This window comes from Leucopleurus acutus (genome assembly GCF_964270905.1).
Source record: "Leucopleurus acutus genome assembly, chromosome: 20".
Classification (NCBI taxonomy): Eukaryota; Metazoa; Chordata; class Mammalia; order Artiodactyla; family Delphinidae; genus Leucopleurus; species Leucopleurus acutus.
Genome location: NC_139162.1, coordinates 44846579 through 44869250, shown reverse-complemented (window position 1 = coordinate 44869250; position 22672 = coordinate 44846579). Strand labels below are relative to the sequence as shown.

Here is a 22672-nt window from a genome sequence, read left to right as displayed (position 1 = left end):
ATCTTTTACAATAGCCTCAGTGGTAGTTAGTTCTGTTCCCACTACTGCTTCTTTTTGCGGTATGCGGGCCTCTCACTGCTGTAGCCTCTCCAGGTGTGGAGCACAGGCTCCGGACGCGCAGGCCCAGCGGCCATGGCTCACACTCCCAGCCGCTCCGCGGCATGTGGGATCCTCCCGGACCGGGGCACGAATCCGTGTCCCCGGCATCAGCAGGCAGACTCTCAACTGCTGCACCACCAGGGAAGGTCCTCCACTACTGCTTCTTGTTTTGCCCTGTTACAAGTGCTTTGAAACTGTGTAATCATTTTGAACCCCAACCAATCCTTGCTTAACAAGCACTCTTTTTGTGCCAGCTCCAATCCTAACTCTTGTAAAGCAATTTTTGTAAACTTGTGGTTTTTTGCCTTTATAAGCTTCCTCCATTCTGTAGTCCAGCGGAACACAGTTTAGGTGCTTCTTAAATCTGTATCTCCTTGGCTGCAGTCCTAACAAACCCCAAATAAACACCTCTTCATTTTAATCAGGTCTCCTTTTCTGAAAATTTGGTTAACAGAGGATGAAAGAGAACAATTTGTAGGTTATAATGAAACAGATTATTGTACAGCTCATGAACACAATCAATAAGTGGTTCTGAAACATGGAAGAATTAAAAGACTAAAGTTGAAACTTGAAAAGAAAGGTGTTGAAATCTAGGTGATGAAAAATGTGATCACCCAATGGGAAGCAAAGTATAAAGAAGTAAAGGCAAGAAGTGAACAGTTATTGAAAATGCTTGGGAAGGTAAAATGAAGGATAAAGTAGAAATAGTTCTACAAATTGAGAATCACAAAGTACCAAGAATGAACTGACTCTACAGATGACCACTTCATGTTGCATTAAAACAAGAAATACCTAAAGTGAAAGCAAAGGCTTCCCTGGTGGCGCAGTGGTTAAGAATCCGCCTGCCGGAGTACAGGCCGGGAAGATCCCACATGCCGCGGAACAACTAAGCCCATGCACCACAACTACTGAGCCTGCGCTCTAGAGCCCGTGAGCCACAATACTGAGCCCGTGTGCTACAACTACTGAAGCCCGAGCGCGCCTAGAGCCCGTGCTCCGCAACAAGAGAAGCCACTGCATTGAGAAGCCCATACACTGCAACGAAGAAGAGCCCCCACTCACTGCAACTAGAGAAAGCTCTCGCAGCAACGAAGACCCAACACAACCAAATAAATAAATAAATAAAATACTTTAAAGTGAAAGCAAACATGAGCCACTATCTGACTGCAAATGTATGAAAAGTCCTGAGAGCGGACTGCCTAGCTAAGCTCTAGTCAACCGCAAAACCATGAGATAATAATTGATGATTGTTTTAAACCACCAAATTTGGGAGTGATTCATTATGCAGCAAGAGATAATGGAAACATGGGTGGATTCAGGGAAGTGTGAAGAATTTGGGAGTCAATAATGCATTCTAGGGAATTCCCCAGTGGTCCAGTGGTTAGGACTCCACGCTTTCACTGCCGAGGGCCTGGGTTCAATTCCTGGTTGGGGAACTAAGATCCCACAAGCCACGTAGCACAGCCGAAACAAAACAACAACAACAACAAAAAATTAAACCAAAATCTGATTAAGGCTTTAGCTCTATCAGTTTTAAAGAAATACCAGGGACAGAGGAAACCAAGGGAATAGAGTCAGCAAACTTCATACTTTGGGAAACTCCTGAACAAATTACCTGGTTTTCATGAATAAAGAGTTGCAAGAAGAAAGAAAGGGAGGGGGAACTCTTTTTTAAAAGATTAGAAAACAAACCAACCAGTTGCAATGTATGGAATTTCTCTGGATCCTGATTTCCTGATTTGAACAAACTGCTAAAAAAAAAAAAAAAATAGGAACCAATCAGGAAAACTTGGACCCTCACTGGACATGTGATTATATAAAGGAATTACTGTTAATATTTAGGTATGATAATGATATTATGATTATGTCATTCAAAAAATAGTTCTTATGTTTAAAAATATTTATGGAAATATTTATAAGAAAAATTAAATCTGTCTGAAATTTGCTTCAAATAATTGGGGGAGGGGTTGAGTGGGTAGGGGAATAGATAAAACAAGATTGGCAATGAGTTGATAATGGTTGAATCTGGGTGATGGCTACACAACAAACATATTAGTCTCTCTAATTATGTGTGTTTTTAAAGTTTTGCATGACAAAAAAGTATTTTAAATGGAGGCAAAATAAAAAGACTCCCCAAAACCCCTCCAAAGAATTCATCATTAGCAGAAATCCAATAAAACAATATACTAAAGGAGTTCTTCAGCAGAAGGAACATGAGACCAGAGAGAGAGGACTTTCCTGGCAGTCCAGTGGTTAAGACTCGCGCTTCCACGGCAGGGGACACCAGTTCGATCCCTGGTCAGGGAACTAAGAACCCATGTGCTGCGTGGCATGGCCAAAATGTGGGGAAAAAAAAAAGAGAGAGAGAGAGAGACCAGAGAGAAGCACAGAGATGCAGGAATAAATGAGCAATGAAAATGATAAATACATCAGTAAATCTAATTGAATATTGAAATGTATAAAATAATAATATCTCATAGGGTTTTTAATTTGTAGAAAATTAAAGAATATACCAATATCACAAAAGAGCATGTGTGAGTAAATAAAAAGAAAGTAATGTTCTATGCTGTGAGGAGACATAAAAGCACTAATATATAATAGATTTCATTAAGCCAAGGATGCATGCTGTGTTTTCTATGGTAACCATTGAAAAAGAGTCAAAATTTCATAACTAACAAGCTAAAAGAGACAGGAAGTAGAAAAAAAAAGTTGTTCTTTATCCAGGGTAATTCAAGAAAGAGGAAAATAGTAATGACAAACAAATGGGATAATCCAAATGTCCTCAAATGGAAGAACAGTTTAAAAATTGCAGTACATTCATACCATGGAAAAATACTCAGCAATAAAAAGGAACAAACTGGTACATGCAACAACTTGGATGGCTCTCAAGGCAATTATGCTGAGGGAAAAAAAGCCAATCACAAAAAGATTACATGCTATACGATTCCATTTATATAACATTATTGAAATTTAGAAAATTATTGAAATGGCAAACAGATTAATGGTTACCAGGGCTTAGGGATGTGGGAAGGGGTGGATGTGGCTATGAAATGGTAGCATAAGGTAGCCTTGTGGGGATTAAACAGTTTTGTATATTGTGGCTACATGAAACTTATACCCTTGATAAAATTATATAGAACTATTACCACACACATAGAAATGAGTGCATATAAAACTGGTGAAAACTGGTTAAATTTTGTGGATTGTACCCATGTCAATTTCATGGTTTTGATATTGTACTATAGTTATGCAAAATATTACCTTTGAGGGGAAATGAGTGAAGAGTACATGGTATCTCCCTATATGTGTATTTGCAACTTAATATGAATCTAAAAGTATTTCAAAATAAAGAGTTTTTTAAAAACACAGATCAAAGAAAATTTTATGGTTGAATTTATAAAATTATTTAAATTATAATAAAAATAAAATGTAAGAAACTTAATGGGATGAGGTAAAGTTTATAGGGAAATTTGTAGTCGTAAATACACATATTAGAAAAGAAGAAATGGTGAAAATCAATGATATGAGAATTTTACAGCAAATTAAACCCCAAAATAGAAAAATACATGAAATTGGAAACGTCCACACAATAGAGAGTATCAAGAAAGCAAAAATTCGTTCTTTCAAAAGAGTAATAAACCACAAAGACTAATCAAGTGAAAAAGAAAAGGCACAAATAACCAACATCAGGAATATAATGTGCAACGTAATCTTAGAAAGAGTAAGATTATACTTATTGATCTGGGGGAATGTACCAGTTAGACTTGCTTGAGCAAAGCAAGTTAGAGAAAATAGTGCATAGCCTGATGCCATTAAAAAATTTGAGGGCTTCCCTGGTGGTGCAGTGGATAAGAACCTGCCTGCCAATGCAGGGGACATGGGTTCCATCCCTGGTCCAGGAAGATCCCACATGCCACGGAGCAACTAAGCCCGTGCGCCACAACTACTGAGTCTGCGCTCTACTGCCCGTGCTTCGCAGCAAGAGAAGCCACCGCAATGAGAAGCCCGTGCACCGCAGCGAAGAGTAGCCCCTGCTCGCCACAACTAGAGGAAGGCTGCGTGCAGCCACGAAGACCCAGCACAGCCAAAAATAAATAAATTTTTAAAAAATTAAAAAAATTTTTGAACAAAGACAAATCAGATATGTGTGTAATGTTGGTAGGAGCAAGGAGAAAGGTGTGAAAAGGTAAATAAGCTTTGTTGAAATTGTACATAGGTCTGAAAGAATTGGTGTGGGTGCAGATATTATTTATATGTTTTTTCATTTTTTACTAGTTGTGGCTAAATATATTATTCTTGTAATTTTGGTAGAGGAATATAATAAAAGATATATTAAAAGTGTATACATGTAAGAAAAAAGAAAAGTTCTATTTCTGACAGCACCTATTCAAATATTAAAACAGAACTAGAAACAAAGCCAGTGCTGAACTGAAATTCCAGATACATTTTCTGTCTTTTTAAAGTCTTCAATTCTTGGAGATTTTTCTTCCTTAGACTAAAAATAACTGGTTTTCTCAAACGTTTTTAATGATGCAATTTAATGTATATCACTTATTCTTGTAAACATTACCATAATTCAGTCTCTCATAAGATATGACTGGAGGAGAAGTTACAGAGGAAGGAAAGATTTATGACATCTTTGGTGAGAGGTATTTCCTTCTGCAGAGCAGGACTAACTAGAGACTTTCTATAGGATCTAATATTACAGACATGGAAATCTCCTAACCCCAAATACTACCTACAACAATCTCCTAAACTTTACTTTTTACTCATGTATTTTAGTTAAGTAAACATTTCCCAAGTGTGTTTCTCACAAACGTTAATGAAAATTAGGAGGAAAAAGTTGAACTCTGGGGTTTGTTGTTTCATAACTGATTTTGGGCATATTATCTTTTTGTATTCTCCTAGTAAGTTTTATCTTTAGGATTACGACAGATTCATAAAAACAGGTAACTTGCTACCTTAGTCTATGTCCTGGAAGAGTTCCTAAAACATTTCATAGTTTCATCTATAAATATATCTAATTTGGTGTCTTTACTGTAGCTGTGTGACATTGTTTCTTTAATTTACTTTATTTTTATTTTTGGCTGCGCCTTGAGGCTTGTGGGATCTTAGTTCCCCAAACAGGGATTGAACCCTGGCCCCCAGCAGTGGAAGCACAAAGTCCTAACCAGTGGACCACCAGGGAATTCCCATGACATTTATTTTTTTGGTTTAATTTTAAAATGTTCGTTTTGGAAATGAGTCTATTAGGATTTTACACTTCTTCTCTAGTCAATTCTGATATCAAGTCAATCCAATTTCTTTATAAAAATCAGACACTTTGTCCAGATTTTCAGATATATTATAAAAATGTCTATAGTACTAACTTCTAAGTTTTTTGAGATAAAATTCATATACCATAATATTCACCCCCCTTTTAAAGTATACTGTTCAGTGGTTTTTATTATATTCACAAAGTTGTACACCACTAATCCCAGAACATTTTACTCACCCAGAAAGATAGTGTCCTTTTAAATTCAAATATGTAGTCATTTCAATGTCTCATTCACAGTGCTGTTCATTCGTCATCTGTACTCCCCCACCTGAATCACTAGTTTGTCTACTTTTTTCAGTCAAATAATTTTCTGTTTTAGATTGTTTACTTGTTTCTGTCATTTATTTTATAACTAATAATGCCTTTCTCTATCCAATTTAGATATATTTTTGCTTGTTTTATCTCCCTGGGTTCTATATTGATTTTATTTATTAATGATTTCTAGTATTTTTTTAAACTTTTATTTGCATTTATTTTTTGCGGCATTTATTCTCAGGCCATAAGCTTTTGTTTCTTCAGTTTCTTCTGGCATATCTTTTTCTTCTGGGCAACCTCCTCTTCTGGTTTAGGAACAATCTGTTCTTTTTCAGTAAGGATCACCTCAATGTGGCAGGGAGAGCTCATGTATGGGTTGATCTGACCATGAGCTCTGTAAGTCCTGCACCACATCTTGGGGGGCTTTGTTCACCTGGATGTGCTCAATGACCAGAGAATCTACATCTAAGCCCTTAAGTTCAGCATTACTCTCTGCATTTTTGAGCATGTGCAGTAAAAATTCAGTACTCTTTTTGGACCACCGACCCCGCATTCAGCCCCAGTGTTGGGCCTGGGCACACTAACCACCTCCACCTTTGTAACGATGGAATAGCACACATTGCTTCTTTAAAGTGACATCCTTCAGATACTTGGTGGCTTTTCAGATATGCATACCCTTAATGGCCTGGGCAGTTTCACGAGTGTTCTTAAAGTGAACACAAGATTTGAACCTCTTGACTTGCATGATTTTGTGGCGTTTTCTGGGCCAAGTGAATAGTGAACCATTTTTAGAGGTCAGGTCATCTCAGGCCGCTTCCCAGGAAAGTCTAGTATTTTAATGTATGCATGCACACTGGGTTATAAAACTTCCAATACAACTTTGGCTGCCACTCACAGGTTTTTTTTTTTTTAATATTTATTTATTTTGGCTGGGCCAGGTCTTAGCTGTGGCACACAGGATCTTCATTGTGGCATGCGAGATCTTTAGTTGCGGCACACAGACTCTTAGTTGTGGCATGTGGACTCTTAGTTGCAGCATGCATGTGGGATCTAGTTCCCTGACCAGGAATTGAACCCTAGGCCCCTGCATTGGGAGCATGGAGTCTTACCCACTGGACACCAGGGAAGTCCCACAGGTTTTTCAATTGTGTTCTCATATTCATTCATGTTTAAATAATGTGTATATTAAGGTTTTAGTTCCTTAACCCATGTTAACCAAGAGGGGACACTAAATTAATATTCAGATATTTGCTGGCCATCCTTTTGTCACTGTCTCCCCCATTCTGGTCAAATAATGTGTCCTGTATATTTTCTTTTTTGGAAATTATTAGGAAAAATATTCTTATCTCTTCCTGCTTATTTGACTGTGCTTTCAACTACCCATCATTGTGTCCACAGGGTATTAGTCTTTGTGCAGCATAGAAAATAAAGTCTGAATGTAGATTACCCACGCAAACTTTTTTTTTCCCCTTTTGAAATTTCATGCAGAATAATGAGTGATGGGGAAAGCTTTCCTATGTTCATTACACTTATTTCTCTTTTTTCATTATTAATTCTTGGATTTAGACAAAAGTAAACAACATGGTTAAAATCCTTTCCACGAATAATAATGACGATAATTATGAAAATGGGTGTATCAATGATAATAGTGGACTTTTACTAAACATTTACTACATGGTAGGAAAAGTTCTAAACACTTTATTAACTCATTGAATCCTCACAACAAACCAATACATAGAACGTGATTATATTTACTAATACATAAAAAATAAAATGTCACTAACATATATAAGTAAAAGGTTTAAAAAACCTGGAAGCATAAATAATACCGGTAACAGTAGTTAATTACCTTTCTAGTATGAGCTTAGGGTTAGGGTTGATGAAAAGGAACAAAACAGTTTATAAAGGAGAAAATATGGATAATTTCAGCAACTAAAATAGATGTTTTAAAAGGAAAAAAACAAGCATCCAAAGATAAATTTTGGGTCATATTAGTCAGGGAAGATTTTATAACTGAAAACAATTAGATGCAACCATAACATGAATAATAAATAAGGTCATTTAAAAAAGTCATTAAGTACATCGATAAAGATAAAAATCTATATTTACTGAAATGGCAATCATATTTTATAGCATTATAAAAGCCAACACATGTGTATCAGGTGAAGGTGCAACATGTGTACCATGACTACATTTTCTTTAAAAACAAAGTCTGGTAGGATTTGCTCTACCAACTTGAGAGTCATCATCTATAGTTCGTATAATTACAATTAATCTTGGCTTTTTTAATTTCTAGTTTTCTGATATTCTGTTTTATAATAAAAAATATAAATTTGTGAAATGAAACAAAAAGACTAACAGTGACTTCAAAAAAGGTTATATTGTAATTAATTCTACAAGGAATTACAAAATACAAGGTCACACAATTTAAACAGTGTGATGTTGGTATAAGCACAAATATATATATCAGAGAAGAAAGCATAGCCTTAAGACTCAAGCAAATATAAACAAGAATATAATCTATCTCCAAGAAGGTAGAACAAAATAATAGGAAAGGAAAAAATTGTTGAACTGCTATTAGTACAAGATGGGGTTGGGGAAGTAAGGGGGAGAGACAGGCAAATGTCAATTTAGAACCCAAATTCATAACTTAGAGTAAAATATATTTGGATTAAAAAGAAATATAAAATAAAATTAAGAAACAAAAAATAGTGAAAGAGGGTAACTATCACACATGAATTTTTGTTGTTGTTGTTTAAAATATCAGGAAGGTGACAAGAGCTTTAGCTTTTATTATTCATCAGTATGAATTCCCTGATGACGTATGAGATCTGAGCCACTACTAAATGCCTTTCCACATTCCTTACAGTTATAGGGCTTTTCACCAGTATGAATTCTGAGGTGTCGAGTAAGGTTTGAGCATTTATTAAAGGCCTTTCCACATTCATTACATTCATATGGTTTTTCATCTGTATGAATTCTCTGGTGTTGAAAAAGCTGTGAGTTCTGAGTAAAGGCCTTCCCACATTCAAGACATTCAAAAGGTTTCTCACCAGCATGAATTCTCTGATGCTGACGAAGTTGTGAGCTCTGAGTAAAAGCCTTCCCACATTCCTTACAATCATAGGGTTTCTCCCCAGTGTGAATTCTCTGATGATTAGTAAGTGCTGAGCCACTACTAAAGGCTTTGCCACATTCTTTGCACTCATAGGGTTTCTCACCTGTATGAATTCTCTGATGCTGTACAAGCTTTGAGCTCTGAGTAAAAGCTTTGCCACATTCCTTACATTCATAGGGTTTCTCACCTGTATGAATTCTCACATGTTGAAAAAGTTGTGAGCTCTTAGTAAAGGCTTTCCCACATACTTTACATTCATACGGTTTTTCACCAGTGTGAATTCTCTGATGGTCAATAAGATTTGAGCAATAACTAAAGGCCTTCCCGCATTCCTTACATTCATAGGGTTTCTTACCAGTATGAATTCTCTGATGTTGAGAAAGGTATGAGCTACAGCTGAAGGCCTTTCCACATTCTTTACATTCAAAGGGTTTTTCACCAGTATGAATTTTCAGATGTCGAGTAACATGTGAGCCACAACTAAAGGATTTCCCACACTCCTTACATTCATAAGATTTTTCGCCAATATGAATTCTCTGATGTTGAAGAAATTGTGAATTCTGACTAAAGATCTTTCCACATTTCTTACATTCATATGGTTTCTCTTCACTGTTAATTATTTGATGTAGAGTAAAGAATGTCTGTTGAATAGATGTGGGCATGTATTCATGAGTGAATATTTCTTGGCTGAAATGCCCATTTTGATATCCCACTTGTCTTTCAAAGTGGTTTCTATATTCCAAAACATCTCTAAAACTGGAGTATTCAAGGCCATGCTTTGTAAGTCCCATCATCTCCCTCTGGCATGATTCTATTTCATAAACTTCCTTCTTTAGTGATAATAACTTGGTTTCACACATTGATTCCAGATCTGAAAGAAAATAAAATGGTAAATATTCTTCCCCCACCTCATTTGTGAAAAGTTAAACTTTTATAATAGAAGTGGAAAAACTAAAGTGAAAATAATATCTGGTAGTGAATGACATAGAGTTCTCAAGTATATCTGTTTAATCTGAAAAATGGACAAGAAATGCACAAAATTAAGGAGATATAATGCAGGAAGCAGCAGGAGGAGACTATGGAAATAGGAAACCACAATGATTCTCAAATACTGATGTGGATCAGAATCATCTGAAAAGTTGATAAATATACAATGCTTGGGCATATTAAAAGATGACTAGTTTTATATACATCTCTATAAGCTTGTATGTATGTGTATGTAAGAAACAGAGTACATCATCATACTATATATATTACAAAAAGTGGACAATTTGTTACCTCCATTAAAGGTCTACTGAGAGGAATAAACGCATATAGGGGGAGATTCTTGGGCTCTGTAGTATAATGAAGTATGAATTTGGTCTTTGTCCCCAGTTCCTAACACAGAGCTTGAAAAACCCTTTGAATTTCCTGAGTGATAGCAGTGTTTTCATTAGGCTAATGAGGTGACTCATGGTGGACCCCTAGATAGTTTTAGGATGGAGAATGGTCACTAGAAAGACCCAGCATATGATTAGAGGATAGGGACTTTCAGCTGCTTGACCTCTGGGGTGGAGAGAGAGGCTAGAGATTGAGTGGCCAATGCCTTAATCAATCATGCCAATGTAATTAAGCCCTGATAAAAACTCTGGACACCGAAGCTCAATGGAGATTTTTGGTTGGTGAACACACTGAGGCGCTTCACCAGGAGGGTGACACACTTTGACTTCACAGGGAGAGGTTATGGAACCTCTGCCTCCAGAAGCCTACTCTAACTCATCTGATATGTATCCTTTACAGTAAAACTGCAATTGTAAGTACAGAGCTTTCCTAAGTTCTGTGAGTCATTCTAGCAAAGGCTGCAGGGGCCGTGGAAATCCCAAATTTATAGCCAGTTGGTCAGAAGTGTGGGTGGTCTGAGGAACCCCTGAGACTTGCAGCTGGTGTCAGAAGTGAGGGCAGTCTTGTGTAAGACTGGCTGTTAACCTATGGGGTCTAAGCTAACTCTGGGTAGTTAGTGTCAGAATTAAACTGCAGTACACCCAGTTGGGGATAAAACAGAATAGGGTCCATAATAAAGGGCATACTAGATGCAACTTAAAAGCGATTACAGAGGGTCAGCCAGATGGGGGAACAGCCTAAGATAAGTCAATGAACTGATTTGATGTGAGTGGCAGATAGGGAAGACTCAGAGCATGCTATGTTCTGGGGATTCAGTGAAAATACTGTTTGCCTTGGAATTCTGTGATGCTGATCTTAGGACAAGGGAGAGACTTGCTCATGTACCACTGCAGTGACTGAGAGGGGAGACTCCTGAAGTTTAAGGCAGACAGAGAGAAAAAAGACACAGTGCAACAGCAAAGGAAACAATAAACAAAATGAAAAGACAACCTATGGAATGGGTGAAAATATTTGCAAACAATGCCACCAACAAGAGCTTAATTTCCAAAATATACAAATAGCTCATACAGCTCAATATCAAAAAATCAACCCAATCGGGACTTCCCTCGTTGTCCAGTGGATAAGACTCTGTGCTCCCAATGCAGGGGGCCCGAGTTTGATCCCTGGTCAGGGAACTAGATCCCACATGCTGCAACTAAGAGTTCTCATGCAGCAATGAAGATCCCACATGCTGCAACTAAGACCCTGTGCAACCAAATAAATAGATAAATATGTTTTAAAAAAATCAACCCAATCAAAAAATGGGCAGAAGATCTAAATAGACATTTCTCCAAAGAAGACATTCAGGGGACTTCCCTGGTGGCGCAGTGGTTAAGAATCCGCCTGCCAATGCAGGGGACACGGGTTCGATTCCTGGTCCAGGAAGATCTCACATGCCATGGAGCAACTAAGCCTGTGCTCCACAACTACTGAGCCTGTGCTCTAGAGCTTGCAAGCCACAACTACTAAGCCTGTGCACCACAACTACTGAAGCCCGCACACCCTAGAGTCTGCATGCCACAACTACTGAGCCCATTAGCTGCGACTACTGAAGCCCACACGCCCCAGAGCCCATGTGCTGCAATAAACTGAGCCCGCATACTACAACTACTGAAACCGTGCACCTAGAGCTCTTGCTCTGCAACAAGAGAAGCCACTGCAATGAGAAGCCCGTTCACCTCAATGAAGAGTAGCCCCCACTCGTCATAGCTAGAGAGAAAGCCCATACAGAGCAATGAAGACCCAACACAGCCAGAAAAAAAAAAACAAAGAAGACATTCAGATGGCCAACAGGCACATGAAAAGATGCTCAACATTGCTAATCATCAGGGAAATGCAAATCAAAACCACAATAAGATATTACCTCACAACTGTCAGAATGGCCATCATCCAAAAGTCTACAAATAATAAATACTAGAGAGGGTGTGGAGAAAGGGAACCCTTATACACTATTGGTGGGAATGTAAATTGGTGCAGCCACTAGGGAGAATAGTATGGTGGTTCCTTAAAAAACTAAAAATAGAGTTACCATATGATCCAGCAATCCCACTCCAGGCATATATCCAGAAAAGATGAAAACTATAATTTGAAAAGATACATGCCCCCCAATGTTCATAACAGCACTATTTATAATAGCCAAGACATAGAAGCAAGCTAAATGTCCACTGACAGATGAATAGATAAAGAAGATGTGGTATATATATATACACACACACATACATACATACACACACAATGGAATATTACTCAGCCACAAAAAAGAATGAAACAATGCCATTTGCAGCAACATGGATGGACCTAGAGATGATCATACTAAGTGAAGTAAGTTAGACAAATACTGTATGATATCACTTATATGTGGAATTCTAAAAAATGATACAAATGAACTTATTTACAAAACAGAAACAGACTCACAGACCTAGAAAACAAACTTATGGTTACCAAAGAGGAAATACGGGGGGAGGGAATAAATGAGAAGCTTGGGATTAGCAGATACAAACTACTATACAAAAAATAAACAACTAGGTCCTACTGTATAGCACAGGGAACTATATTCAATATCTTACAATAAACTATAATGAAAAAGAATCTGAAAAAATATATATATATGTATAACCAAATCACTTTGCTGTATACCAGAAACTAACACAACATTGTAAATCAACTATACTTCAATTTAAAAAAAGAACAATATAAGGGAAAAATAATTCTCAGGAGTTTCATACAAGGATTGTAAAAAATAATAAGAAGAAGACACAGTGCAAGATACTACCATGGAAAGATGACAGGAGTCAGAAGCAGATTGATGAGAGCTGAGTCCCATCACTGAGAGTTACTTACTATAGGTTCCTAGGCAATTATTTAACCTTTCTAGTCCCCATTTCACCTGTAAAAGGGAGATAATCCTTAATTCATGATTACTAAGAGTGTGAGGAAAAGTGTAAGTGAATGTCTTTGAGTAAAGTGTTCAGTATTTGATAACTATTATTATAAAGCAATTTCTTACCCAAAATGGAGATTTTAGGCAAATTAAACAGTGTGAAGATATCAAAATGGAGCCTATTAGAACATCTCAAGCCAGAAACAGGGAATTCATTTCAGCATGTTCTTCTTCCTCCTACCTCCATAGGATCTTTCAGCAACTTTCATCTAGTTAAGCTCTTCAGTAGCTTTTCTATCTCCACTGCCAATACCCTATCCCAAACCAGAATCATCTGTTACTCAGACCACTCCAGTAGCCTCCTAACCCAGATCCCCACCAAGTTTTCACAGTCTTTAATCTCTTCAGGCACAAAAATGACATTTGGCCTGGCCTTCCACTGCTCAAAATCCAAACTCCTCATAACCACTGGCAAAGGCTGAATAATGTGGTTCCTACTTGTCTCTCCAATCTCGACTCACACTCCACTCATGCTTGCTCTTGGGCCCCAACAACGCTAGCTTTCTTTCAGTTCTTCAAACACACCAAGTTTTCCCCTCCTAGAAGGGCCTTCACAAGGGTTCTTCCCTCTGCCTGGAGTTTTCTTCTTTATAAACACATTAAAGGGTAAGACCTAGCAGTGAGCCTAATACTATAGTAATTCTGAAATAGTGATGAGCATAAATGGCATTTCAATACATCTACAGCAACAATAAAATGATATGAAAATATCTGTGATTTCCATTCATGTCAAAGTCACAGGAACTACTAACACTACTACGGTTTGTTGCATATACCATAACAGGAAGAAATGCTAAATTTCAATTAGAGGATACTAAATATAAAGATGCATTTTTTTCTTTTCATCCAAGTTCATGAGCTCCCTCAATTCTATCCAAAGGAACCCAAATCATTGGCCAGCAGCTATAAGGAAGACTAGTACTTGGAAGGGAGGGGCAGTGCAGATACATGCAGACATGCGCGCACACACACATATACTATTTTGCGAGTTGTAACAGAAAACATTTAGATGAGTCGAAGAGGAAGAAAAGCTAGCAAGGAACTGAATCTAAAATATGGGTAAAAGAGTTTTCTTTGTGGGGGATATGAAGGGCACCTTCTACTTGAAATTAAAAGGGGGAATAGAGAAGAGTAGTAGAAAGCAGTAAGTGAGGGAAGGAATGAAACAGGTCATTTGTAAACTCGTGCTAAAAAGACTTAGTTTTTCCCACAGGCCTATGGTTTTGATGGGAGCTTCCAAGATAACATCTCAAAGGTGCTGTTTCTTCACTGATCAACTGAGTTATTGCCTGTAGTGCCCTGCTTCTGTCCAATCATTTCTCACTCACCTGAACACAGGCCTCTTGTCAGCTCTCTGCCAATCATCCAGGGCTCTTTCCCCTGTTCCAATAAGGAGATAACTTGAGGCTTAGGAATGTAAAGTCCTGCTCACAAGAAAAGATATGGAACATGGTTATGCTGTGGGTAAATCTGATCCAGAAGTAAGATCCAGTCCCTTGATGATCAAGGAAGAGATGCCACTACAGGAACAGTCAAACAAAGAGGATGAAGCTCAGCCACAGCCAATTGGAGCTGCCCATTTCCCACTCTTCCTTTTCATTTCAGTTCAAACCATTTACTTGGGAACAGGGAGCAGAAATTCAGCAGGTAGCTCGAAAAGCAGCTGAGAAATTCACTGTGGAAGAAACAGACATTCCAGAGAACTCAAAATTACTGGGATAGATGCCCTTACCCACTGACACCAGATTGCTATAGTTCTCCAACATCACATCTCTGTACAAGTCCCTCTGAGCAGGGTCCAGGAATTCCCACTCCTCTTGAGAGAAGTCTACAGACACATCACTGAACATCACTGATCCCTGAAACAACAGACACGTGTATTATTTGTGTAACAAAAAGAAATATTTCAGAGACTACTGTGCTTATATTTGGGAGTAAAGCAAAGAGCAATTATATGGGTGTCACTAAGAACCAGAATCTTTAGATCCTAGAAATAGGTGCAAGAGTTGTCAGTTTATTTTGTATTAAAAAAAAAATTCCTCACTCAGTCCATAGAAAAGGCCTAGAAACAATAATTAACCCAGTAGTGATGAGCATCCCTAGTGTCTAGATTGTAGTCTCTAAGTATCGTATTCAAATAAAAGTAACCAAAGTTGGGAAGGAGACAATTTCAGAATTGAGTCAAATGCACAGGATGAGTCTGAACATTCTGTTGTATCAGAAAACAAGAGAGCTATCAAAAACTACTAGAATCATGTTAAAAGGACGCAGGAGTCTACTTGAAAAGCCTCCCATTGGCCAAAGACAGCATAATTTGAGGATCAAATGTAATGGACTGATGAGATCAAAAATGTTTAAATCCATGAGCTCATAACAATATTGAACAAAAAATTACTAGCCATCTTTGTAGGATTCTAAGAAACCAACTCATTATTTTAAAAACTGGTAAATAAGGGGTAAGAATCAAACATTCTTTTCCATACAAACTGTCCTTTAGGGTAATCAAACAGTTGATGAGACATTTTACTTTACAGATAGTACTCTACCTAATCTATGAAGAAGGAATGACAGAATTTAGATATCATTTTGCAACCTCTAATGAATTAATAAATCTAGACAATAATCATCACTGGTGGCTAACATTACAAAAGGAAAGAGAACCAGAAATAATACGCCCCCTAATGGAATCACACATCACCACCTAGGAAATATTCCTGACAAAAAAATCCCAACTGAACCTGACCATGTTTCTAGACCTAACTACTGACTCTCAGGAAACACTTAAATGATACCAGAGAGAAGAAATCAGCAAAATCCAAACAGTGGACAAATGAATCTGTTTTTCTTTCCCAACAAAAACTGCACAGAAAGAAAAGAGATGGAAGGGGTACCTACAAAGTAAGAGACTGGAGAGACATATTAACCAATTGCAGTGCACAGTCCTTCTCTGGATTCTAATTCAAATAAATGATTAAAAAAGTAGACAGTTATGAAAATTTGAACACTGACTGGATATTGATATTAACAAATGATTTTTAACTTTTTCAGATGCAATAATGGGATAATGATTGTTTTTTTTAAAAAAATAAACCTTATCCTTGAGAGATACATACCAATTTGAATTTGCTTCAAAAAAATCCTGTGTGTGGGAGTGAGGTTAAGGGAGTGTGCATGGAAGAAACAAGTAGAGGTATGGATGAAACAAGATTGACTGTGAGTTGATAATAATTGAAACTTAATGGTGAGCATATGGTAGTTCACAAGACTACTTTTCTGTGTCTGGAATTTATTAGAACAAAGCTTTCTAAAGAAGGTTCTTCTGAGACCTCTGATCTCAACAATTTAGGAAGTGGCTGAACTCACTATAATCATCCAACATCCTTATCCTTATTTCTGAGATAAAGAGAATTGGTGATTCATTTGGAAATTCCTCATGACTCACACTTCCTGTTCAAACTTAAATTCGACTTCTTCATGGATACCCTAAAAGAGTCATAGAGATCTGCCTGTATCAGCTACCAACCCAACAATCCTCCAAGCCCCATAAACCAGGAGACCTTGCAACACTCTAATATTTGGAGCTACCAATACCACCTCCCGTCCTATTTTACTGGAGAGTACTGATCTGTAGAGATAATCTTGGCTTTTCCATGTTTGTCTCAGCTAAGCAACTCATACCTCCACCTTGTCAAATCACTGCCCAGACAGGACAAGTTTATTCTACAAATCTACTCTTGTTTCCTTTAAGAAAATGCATTTCTTCTCCATCATAGTCCCTGGGAAAGGGCTGAGAAAAGAGATGCTCAATTATTTACTGAATGAAAATATTAAAACTGAGTCAAAAGAAGAGGAGCACTTAGGAATGATAATAGGATTATCTGACTAGAATGAGAGGAAATAGGGACCAGGGCCTGAAGGAACCCTCATAGCCAGAAATGTCAGGAGAAAGAAAGCAAATGCTCACATGCCCTTTAAAAAAAAATTTTTTTTTTTCTTAGAAAGAACTGAATGTGAGGAAGGTAAGAAAGAGCATCAACTAACTCACCTGGGCCATGGCTTTCAGTATTACAGGAGATGATCACTCCTCCTTGGGGCTGTTCTCCTGGAAAAGGATAGTGTTCTGAGAAGGCAGGCCTGGGGAAGCAAAGAAATGCTCTAGAAACAACACTGGCTTTACAGTTTTCAGACTCTCCAGGCAAAACTACCTCTACTTCCCTTGGTCTTAGGATATAACTCTAGTGAGTGGGAGTATGGAATAAATCCCCCCCCATCTCAGCTCCAGAAACCCCAGGCTTTAGCTGCAGTAAGATGGATCCTGGCTAGTCGATCCAAAGAAACACAGACTCCTATTGCCTCTCCTTCACCCAAGCAACCCAGGTTCCTGTCTCATCCAGTGATTCAAGCAAGACCTTGCCCCATCTCAGTGCTATTGTTGCTCTGAACCCAAGACAGCGCTGCTATGACTTGCCCTGAGCAGATCCCTCCTCTGCAGCCCTCAGGTCCCCAAGCCAGACTCACCTAAATGGTGCTTTTGGCCAGGAACACAGTTCAATCTAATTAGAAGGACTAAAGACTTCCCTAATCAAGTCTCATTTCCCAAGCCCGAGAAAGTCAAATTCCCCCACCACACCCCTGCACCCATACCCACACTGAGGCATTCCTCATCCTTATGTTCTAGCTCTGATTTGTTAAAAAACAAAACAAACAAACAAAAAACTTTGCTTATGTGTTTTACCCACACAAAACAGTCAAAATGTCAACTTTTCTAGCTCTGGGGTAAGATCTTTCTTACCTATACATATTTATATAAATTTTTCTTCTTTAATTTTAATGCTTTCATTTGTTACATTTAAATCTTTAATCAATTATTATTTTATTTTGGTATAATATTATTTGGTAAAAGACAATGGAATAAGATTAGGAATTATAATTTTATTTTAGTATAAGAAATGAGTTAAGAATCCTACTTCATTTCCCCCCAGAGAGGGCTACCCTGGTGTACCTAAAACACATGCGAATAATATTTCATAAGACATAAAATGCACCATTATTTCATATGCCACTAAGAAAGAAAGAAACTATTTAAGATATAACCTGATTTCAGGTATGTTGAAATGAGGAAAAAAAGTGAGCCTTAGAATAGATGACTATGGAATGTATTTTGTCTACTGATTTAAATGCTACCCTTATCATAGATGATACATGTTTAGATTTATTTGTGATTCTATTTTGATTCAGTGATCTCTTTATTATTTTGCCAGTACCACATTCTCTATATAATTTAAAAATATGTTTTAATGTCTTAATAAAAGCTCCCTCCACTACATACCAATTAGAATGGCCAAAATCCAGAACACTGATAACACCAAATGCTGGCCAGGATGTGGAGCAACAGGAACTCTCATTCATTGCTGGTGAGAATGCAAAATGGTACAGCCACTTTGGAAGACAGCTTGGCAGCTTCGTACAAAATCAAACATACTCTTACCATATGGAGTTGAGAATACCTAGTGGGATGGAGAAAAAGTTCAGGAAAAGGAAAGAGAAGCAATCATCAAAGCTATCTCACTGCAAACTCCTAGCTCAAGGAGTCAGAAGGTTAAACTTTTTCCTTAAAGTTTATGGTATTGATTAGTTCAGTGAAATGGACACTGTTTATTATCTAACACTGACTGAAAAGCTTATCCATGGGCAAGAAATCAAATGGCCCACAGAGAAGCTTGATAGTAGAAGTTATGGGAAAGAACAAAGCAATTGTTTTCTAGTTGTTTCCTATGGAGTACTGCTTTTCTAATAGATTTAGGAAAAAAAAATGTTAAATAATACTGTTGATAGTGCCTTCTCCCTGATATTACTATGAAGGCTTCTAGTATTTCACTATTAGGCATTAGGTTAGTTTTTTTTTTTAACTTTTTAATACAGAAATTTCCAAACATACATAAAAGTAGAATTTAAATAGTATAAAAAACCTTCCATGTACCCACTAACTGGCTTAAACAATTATAAAGTCACAGACAATATTGTTTTATCTAGATTCTAATCCACTAATTTTTATTGAGATATACCTCACACACCATGTAAGTTACTCATTTAAAGTATATAATTCAATGTTTTTTAGTATATAATCACAATCCAATTTTAGAACATTTTCATCTCCCCTAAAAGAAACCCCATTAAGAGTCAATCCCAGGACTTCCCTGGTGGCACAGTAGTTAAGAATTCATCTGCCAATGCAGAGGACACGGGTTCAATCCCTGGTCCAGGAAGATCCCACATGCCACGGAGCAACTGAGCCCGCAAGCCACAACTACTGAGCCCACGTGTCACAATTACTGAAGCCCGTGCACCTAGAGCCCATGATCTACAACAAGAGAACCCACTGCAATGAGAAGCCCGCACACCACAACAAAGAGTAGCCCCGCTTGCCACAACTAGAGAAAAGCCTGTGTGCAGCAACGAAGAGCCAATGCAGCCAAAAATAAATAAATAATTTTTAAAAAAAGAAACTGAGTTACAAAATTAAAAATCTATACTAAAAACAGAAATCAACATGTCTGATGAAGTTGAAAAGGTACTCAGCTTAATGATCACCAGCTCAGGTTCTAATGCTCTTATACTGTACAACCTAGTCCCAGGTACTGACCAAAAACTGGGAGCTCAGCTTTAAATCTATCCTGTAGTGTTTTTTCTTTCCTCATATCTAATTTGGTAATTTGTGTCTTATCTCCCCTTTTTTCTTTAAGTTTTTATAGAGGTTTATCAATTTTTATTGATTCCCCAAAATAAACTTTTGGAGTTATTAATTTTCTCAATTATATATTTACTTTATATTTCAATATACATAAATTTATATTGAGCTCTTATTCTTATTATTTCCTATTTTTTGTTTTCTTTGGGTTTAATTTAGTATTCAGTTTTATTTCCTTAACTTCTTGAGATGAAAACATAGATCATTAATTTTTCAACATTCTTCTTTACTAGAGTATGCATTTACAGCTATATATTTTCTTTAGGTTTAGCTTTAGCAACACCCCACATTTTGATGTTATATTTTCATTATCTTTCAGTTCAAAATATTTTAAATTTCCATTGCAATTTCTTCTTTGATTCACCAGTTATTTATAAATACAATTGCTTAAATCCCAAACATTGGGATATTTCTAAATATCATTCTGTTATTGACTTCTGCTGAATTCCACTGTGGACAGAAAACATACAGTATTATTTCAATCCTTTGAAAGTTACTGAGATTTCTTTTATGGTCCAGCACATGATCAATTTGGATAAATGTCTCATATGCATCTGAAAAGGATATATACTGTAGTTGTAAGGTACACTGTTCTACATATATCATTTAAGTCAAGTTTGTCAATCACACTTCCCAAATATTATATAGCTTTACTCAGTTTCTACTGATTGTTCTATCAGCTATTGAAACAAGTGCTAAAAATCCCCCACTATGATTGTGATTTGTCTACTACTTCTTTTACTTCCGTCAAATATACTTGAAGTCATTTTATGAAGGTCTATGTATTTAGAACTGTAATATCTTACTAGTAGTCTAACCTTTTTATTATGAACTATTGTTCTTTATCTCTAGTAAAGCTTCTTGTCCCACAGTCTAATTCCCATACAATGAGAGTGAGTCAGGAGTGTAAATTGATACAACTATTTAGAAAAACTGTCAGTATATATTAAAGCTGAATATTTGCATAACCTATGCCACAGAAATTTCACTCCTAGGGATATACCCAACAGAAATGCATTCATATGTGCACCAAAAGACATGTGCAAGAATGTTCATAGCAGCCTTGCTCATAATAGGTCCAATCTGAAAACAGCTTAAATACCAATAGATAATGGAAAGGATAAATAAATTGTGGTATGTTCATACAATGGAATTTTAAGCAACAACAATAATAAATGACCTATACTACATGAAGCAACATGGATGAGTCTCACATATTCATACTACATAATATTATTAAGTAGTACATTCATATTACATGTAAAATGTAATGATGAATAAAAAGAAGTCAAGCACAAAAGAGTGGATATTGTGTGATTCTACTTATATAAAATTCAAGAACAGGTAAAATTAATCTATGGCTATAGAAAACAGAATAATTGTTATCTTTGGGAGAGGTGGATAGTGAGTGGATGGAACAAGAATCGGGCTTCTAGAATGCTGGTAATGTTCTACTTCCTGATCTGATTTGAGCTCTGGTTAAGTAAATATGCTCATTTTCTAAAATTCATCAAGTCATATACTTTCATTTCTGTACTTTTTGGAATGTATGTTATACTTTTAAAACCACGTGATATATGAGAAGAGTCATCAAAAATTAAAATACCAAGTGACCAAGTATTAGAATACAGGATGACTATGCTTATAATCTGCTGGTAAGAATTTAACTGGTACAACCATATTGAAAATCAGTCCGGCATTATCTAGGAAATTTGAAAATACACACGTATCTTATGGCCCAGCAATTCCATTGGTATGTTTATACCCTAGGAAAGCATGCATAGGTGCACCAGGGTACTTATAAAGCAACAAGGAAACCCCAGCGGACCTTGTATTTGGCTTGGTCAACAGCCATTCCTCCTTCTCCTCTGGGGACCTCTCTGAGAAAAGCAGAGCTGAGGAAGGAGAAAGGAATCATGAAATGCCAGGCCCTTCTCGTGGCTCAGACTGATCAGATCAGAGGTTACCCTGGACCCACACCTGCCACCCATGGAGAGGAAGGATGGAGAAAGGTCAGAGGAGTCTAGGCTGTCCTGAGCATTCCTGGTTTCAGAAGGGGAAAAGTCTGCGGCCCACGACCAAAATCTGTCCTGACCTAACACATCAACCACTGGGACATACACACTGTTAGCCTGGCACAATTACAGGCACCCTCCAACCGCACACTCAGTGCCACAAAAAGTTACATGATCACACTCACACATCCTCACACAGTCAGACATCGGTACACTTAGTACTGCTAACATTCATAAAACCACAATCACACGCAGCCCTCTGATAACACAGCCATAGCAACATAATCACAGATTCTCAGCACTCCCCACCGCCCCAACACACACAATGATACAAAGTTGTATGGACACACACAATCTCAGTCCCACTACGGAGGCACAGTCACACCTACACACACAGAGCCGCACACTTTCACAGTCACACACCACAACGAGGATATCCACAGTCACACCTGCACACAGAGCTCTGCGCGCATGGTCAGTCACAGTGACACACCCACCACAGGGATATACAATCACACGCGCACACAGCGCGCACAGTCACATAAGGTCACAATCGCACACATGGAATCCCACACTTCACCCTCCCCCAGTCTTATCAAATCATACAGGCCCGAGACTCCGGACCCGCCTGGACCGTCCCTTCAGACTACTAGGGGTGCACCTCCGGAACCTAGTCGAGCCCCCGGTACCTAGGCTGCTCACCTTGCACTTCCCCTTCCCCGGAGGCCTAGGGTCCCGCAGGCCAGTGAAGGGTCAGCCC

At 37.6% G+C, this 22672-nt stretch overlaps 1 protein-coding gene and 1 pseudogene across 3 annotated transcripts; both read right to left on the bottom strand.

Moving 5' to 3' along the window:
• Positions 1-5828: 5828 nt before the first annotated feature.
• LOC309977478 (large ribosomal subunit protein uL22-like) lies at positions 5829-6764 on the bottom strand (annotated as a pseudogene). Its single transcript has one exon. The product of its transcript is annotated as a large ribosomal subunit protein uL22-like (transcript).
• Positions 6765-8224: 1460 nt separating this feature from the next.
• ZNF383 (zinc finger protein 383) lies at positions 8225-22672 on the bottom strand. Of its 2 annotated transcripts, XM_082863142.1 has the most exons (5): positions 18479-18513; positions 17195-17283; positions 14882-15008; positions 14478-14573; positions 8225-9660 (listed from the first exon to the last, which is right to left on the bottom strand). In XM_082863142.1, exons 2-5 carry the CDS (start codon positions 17201-17203, stop codon positions 8465-8467), a joined length of 1428 nt encoding a protein of 475 aa, XP_082719268.1. In that variant the 5' UTR covers positions 17204-17283; positions 18479-18513; the 3' UTR covers positions 8225-8464. The 2 variants fall into 2 exon arrangements, with proteins under 2 accessions (XP_082719268.1, XP_082719269.1); XM_082863143.1 differs by lacking the exons at positions 14478-14573; positions 14882-15008; positions 17195-17283; positions 18479-18513 and adding an exon at positions 22615-22672.

What these genes read in the sequence shown, in the direction of transcription:
- ZNF383 (XM_082863142.1), bottom strand. An exon ending in TAGCAATCTGGTGTCAGTGG is followed by an intron (nt 14,574 to 14,881) that starts GTAAGGGCATCT and finishes TCTTGTGAGCAG; the next exon opens with GACTTTACATTCCTAAGCCT. An exon ending in GACAAGAGGCCTGTGTTCAG is followed by an intron (nt 9,661 to 14,477) that starts GTGAGTGAGAAA and finishes ATTTTCTTTCAG; the next exon opens with ATCTGGAATCAATGTGTGAA.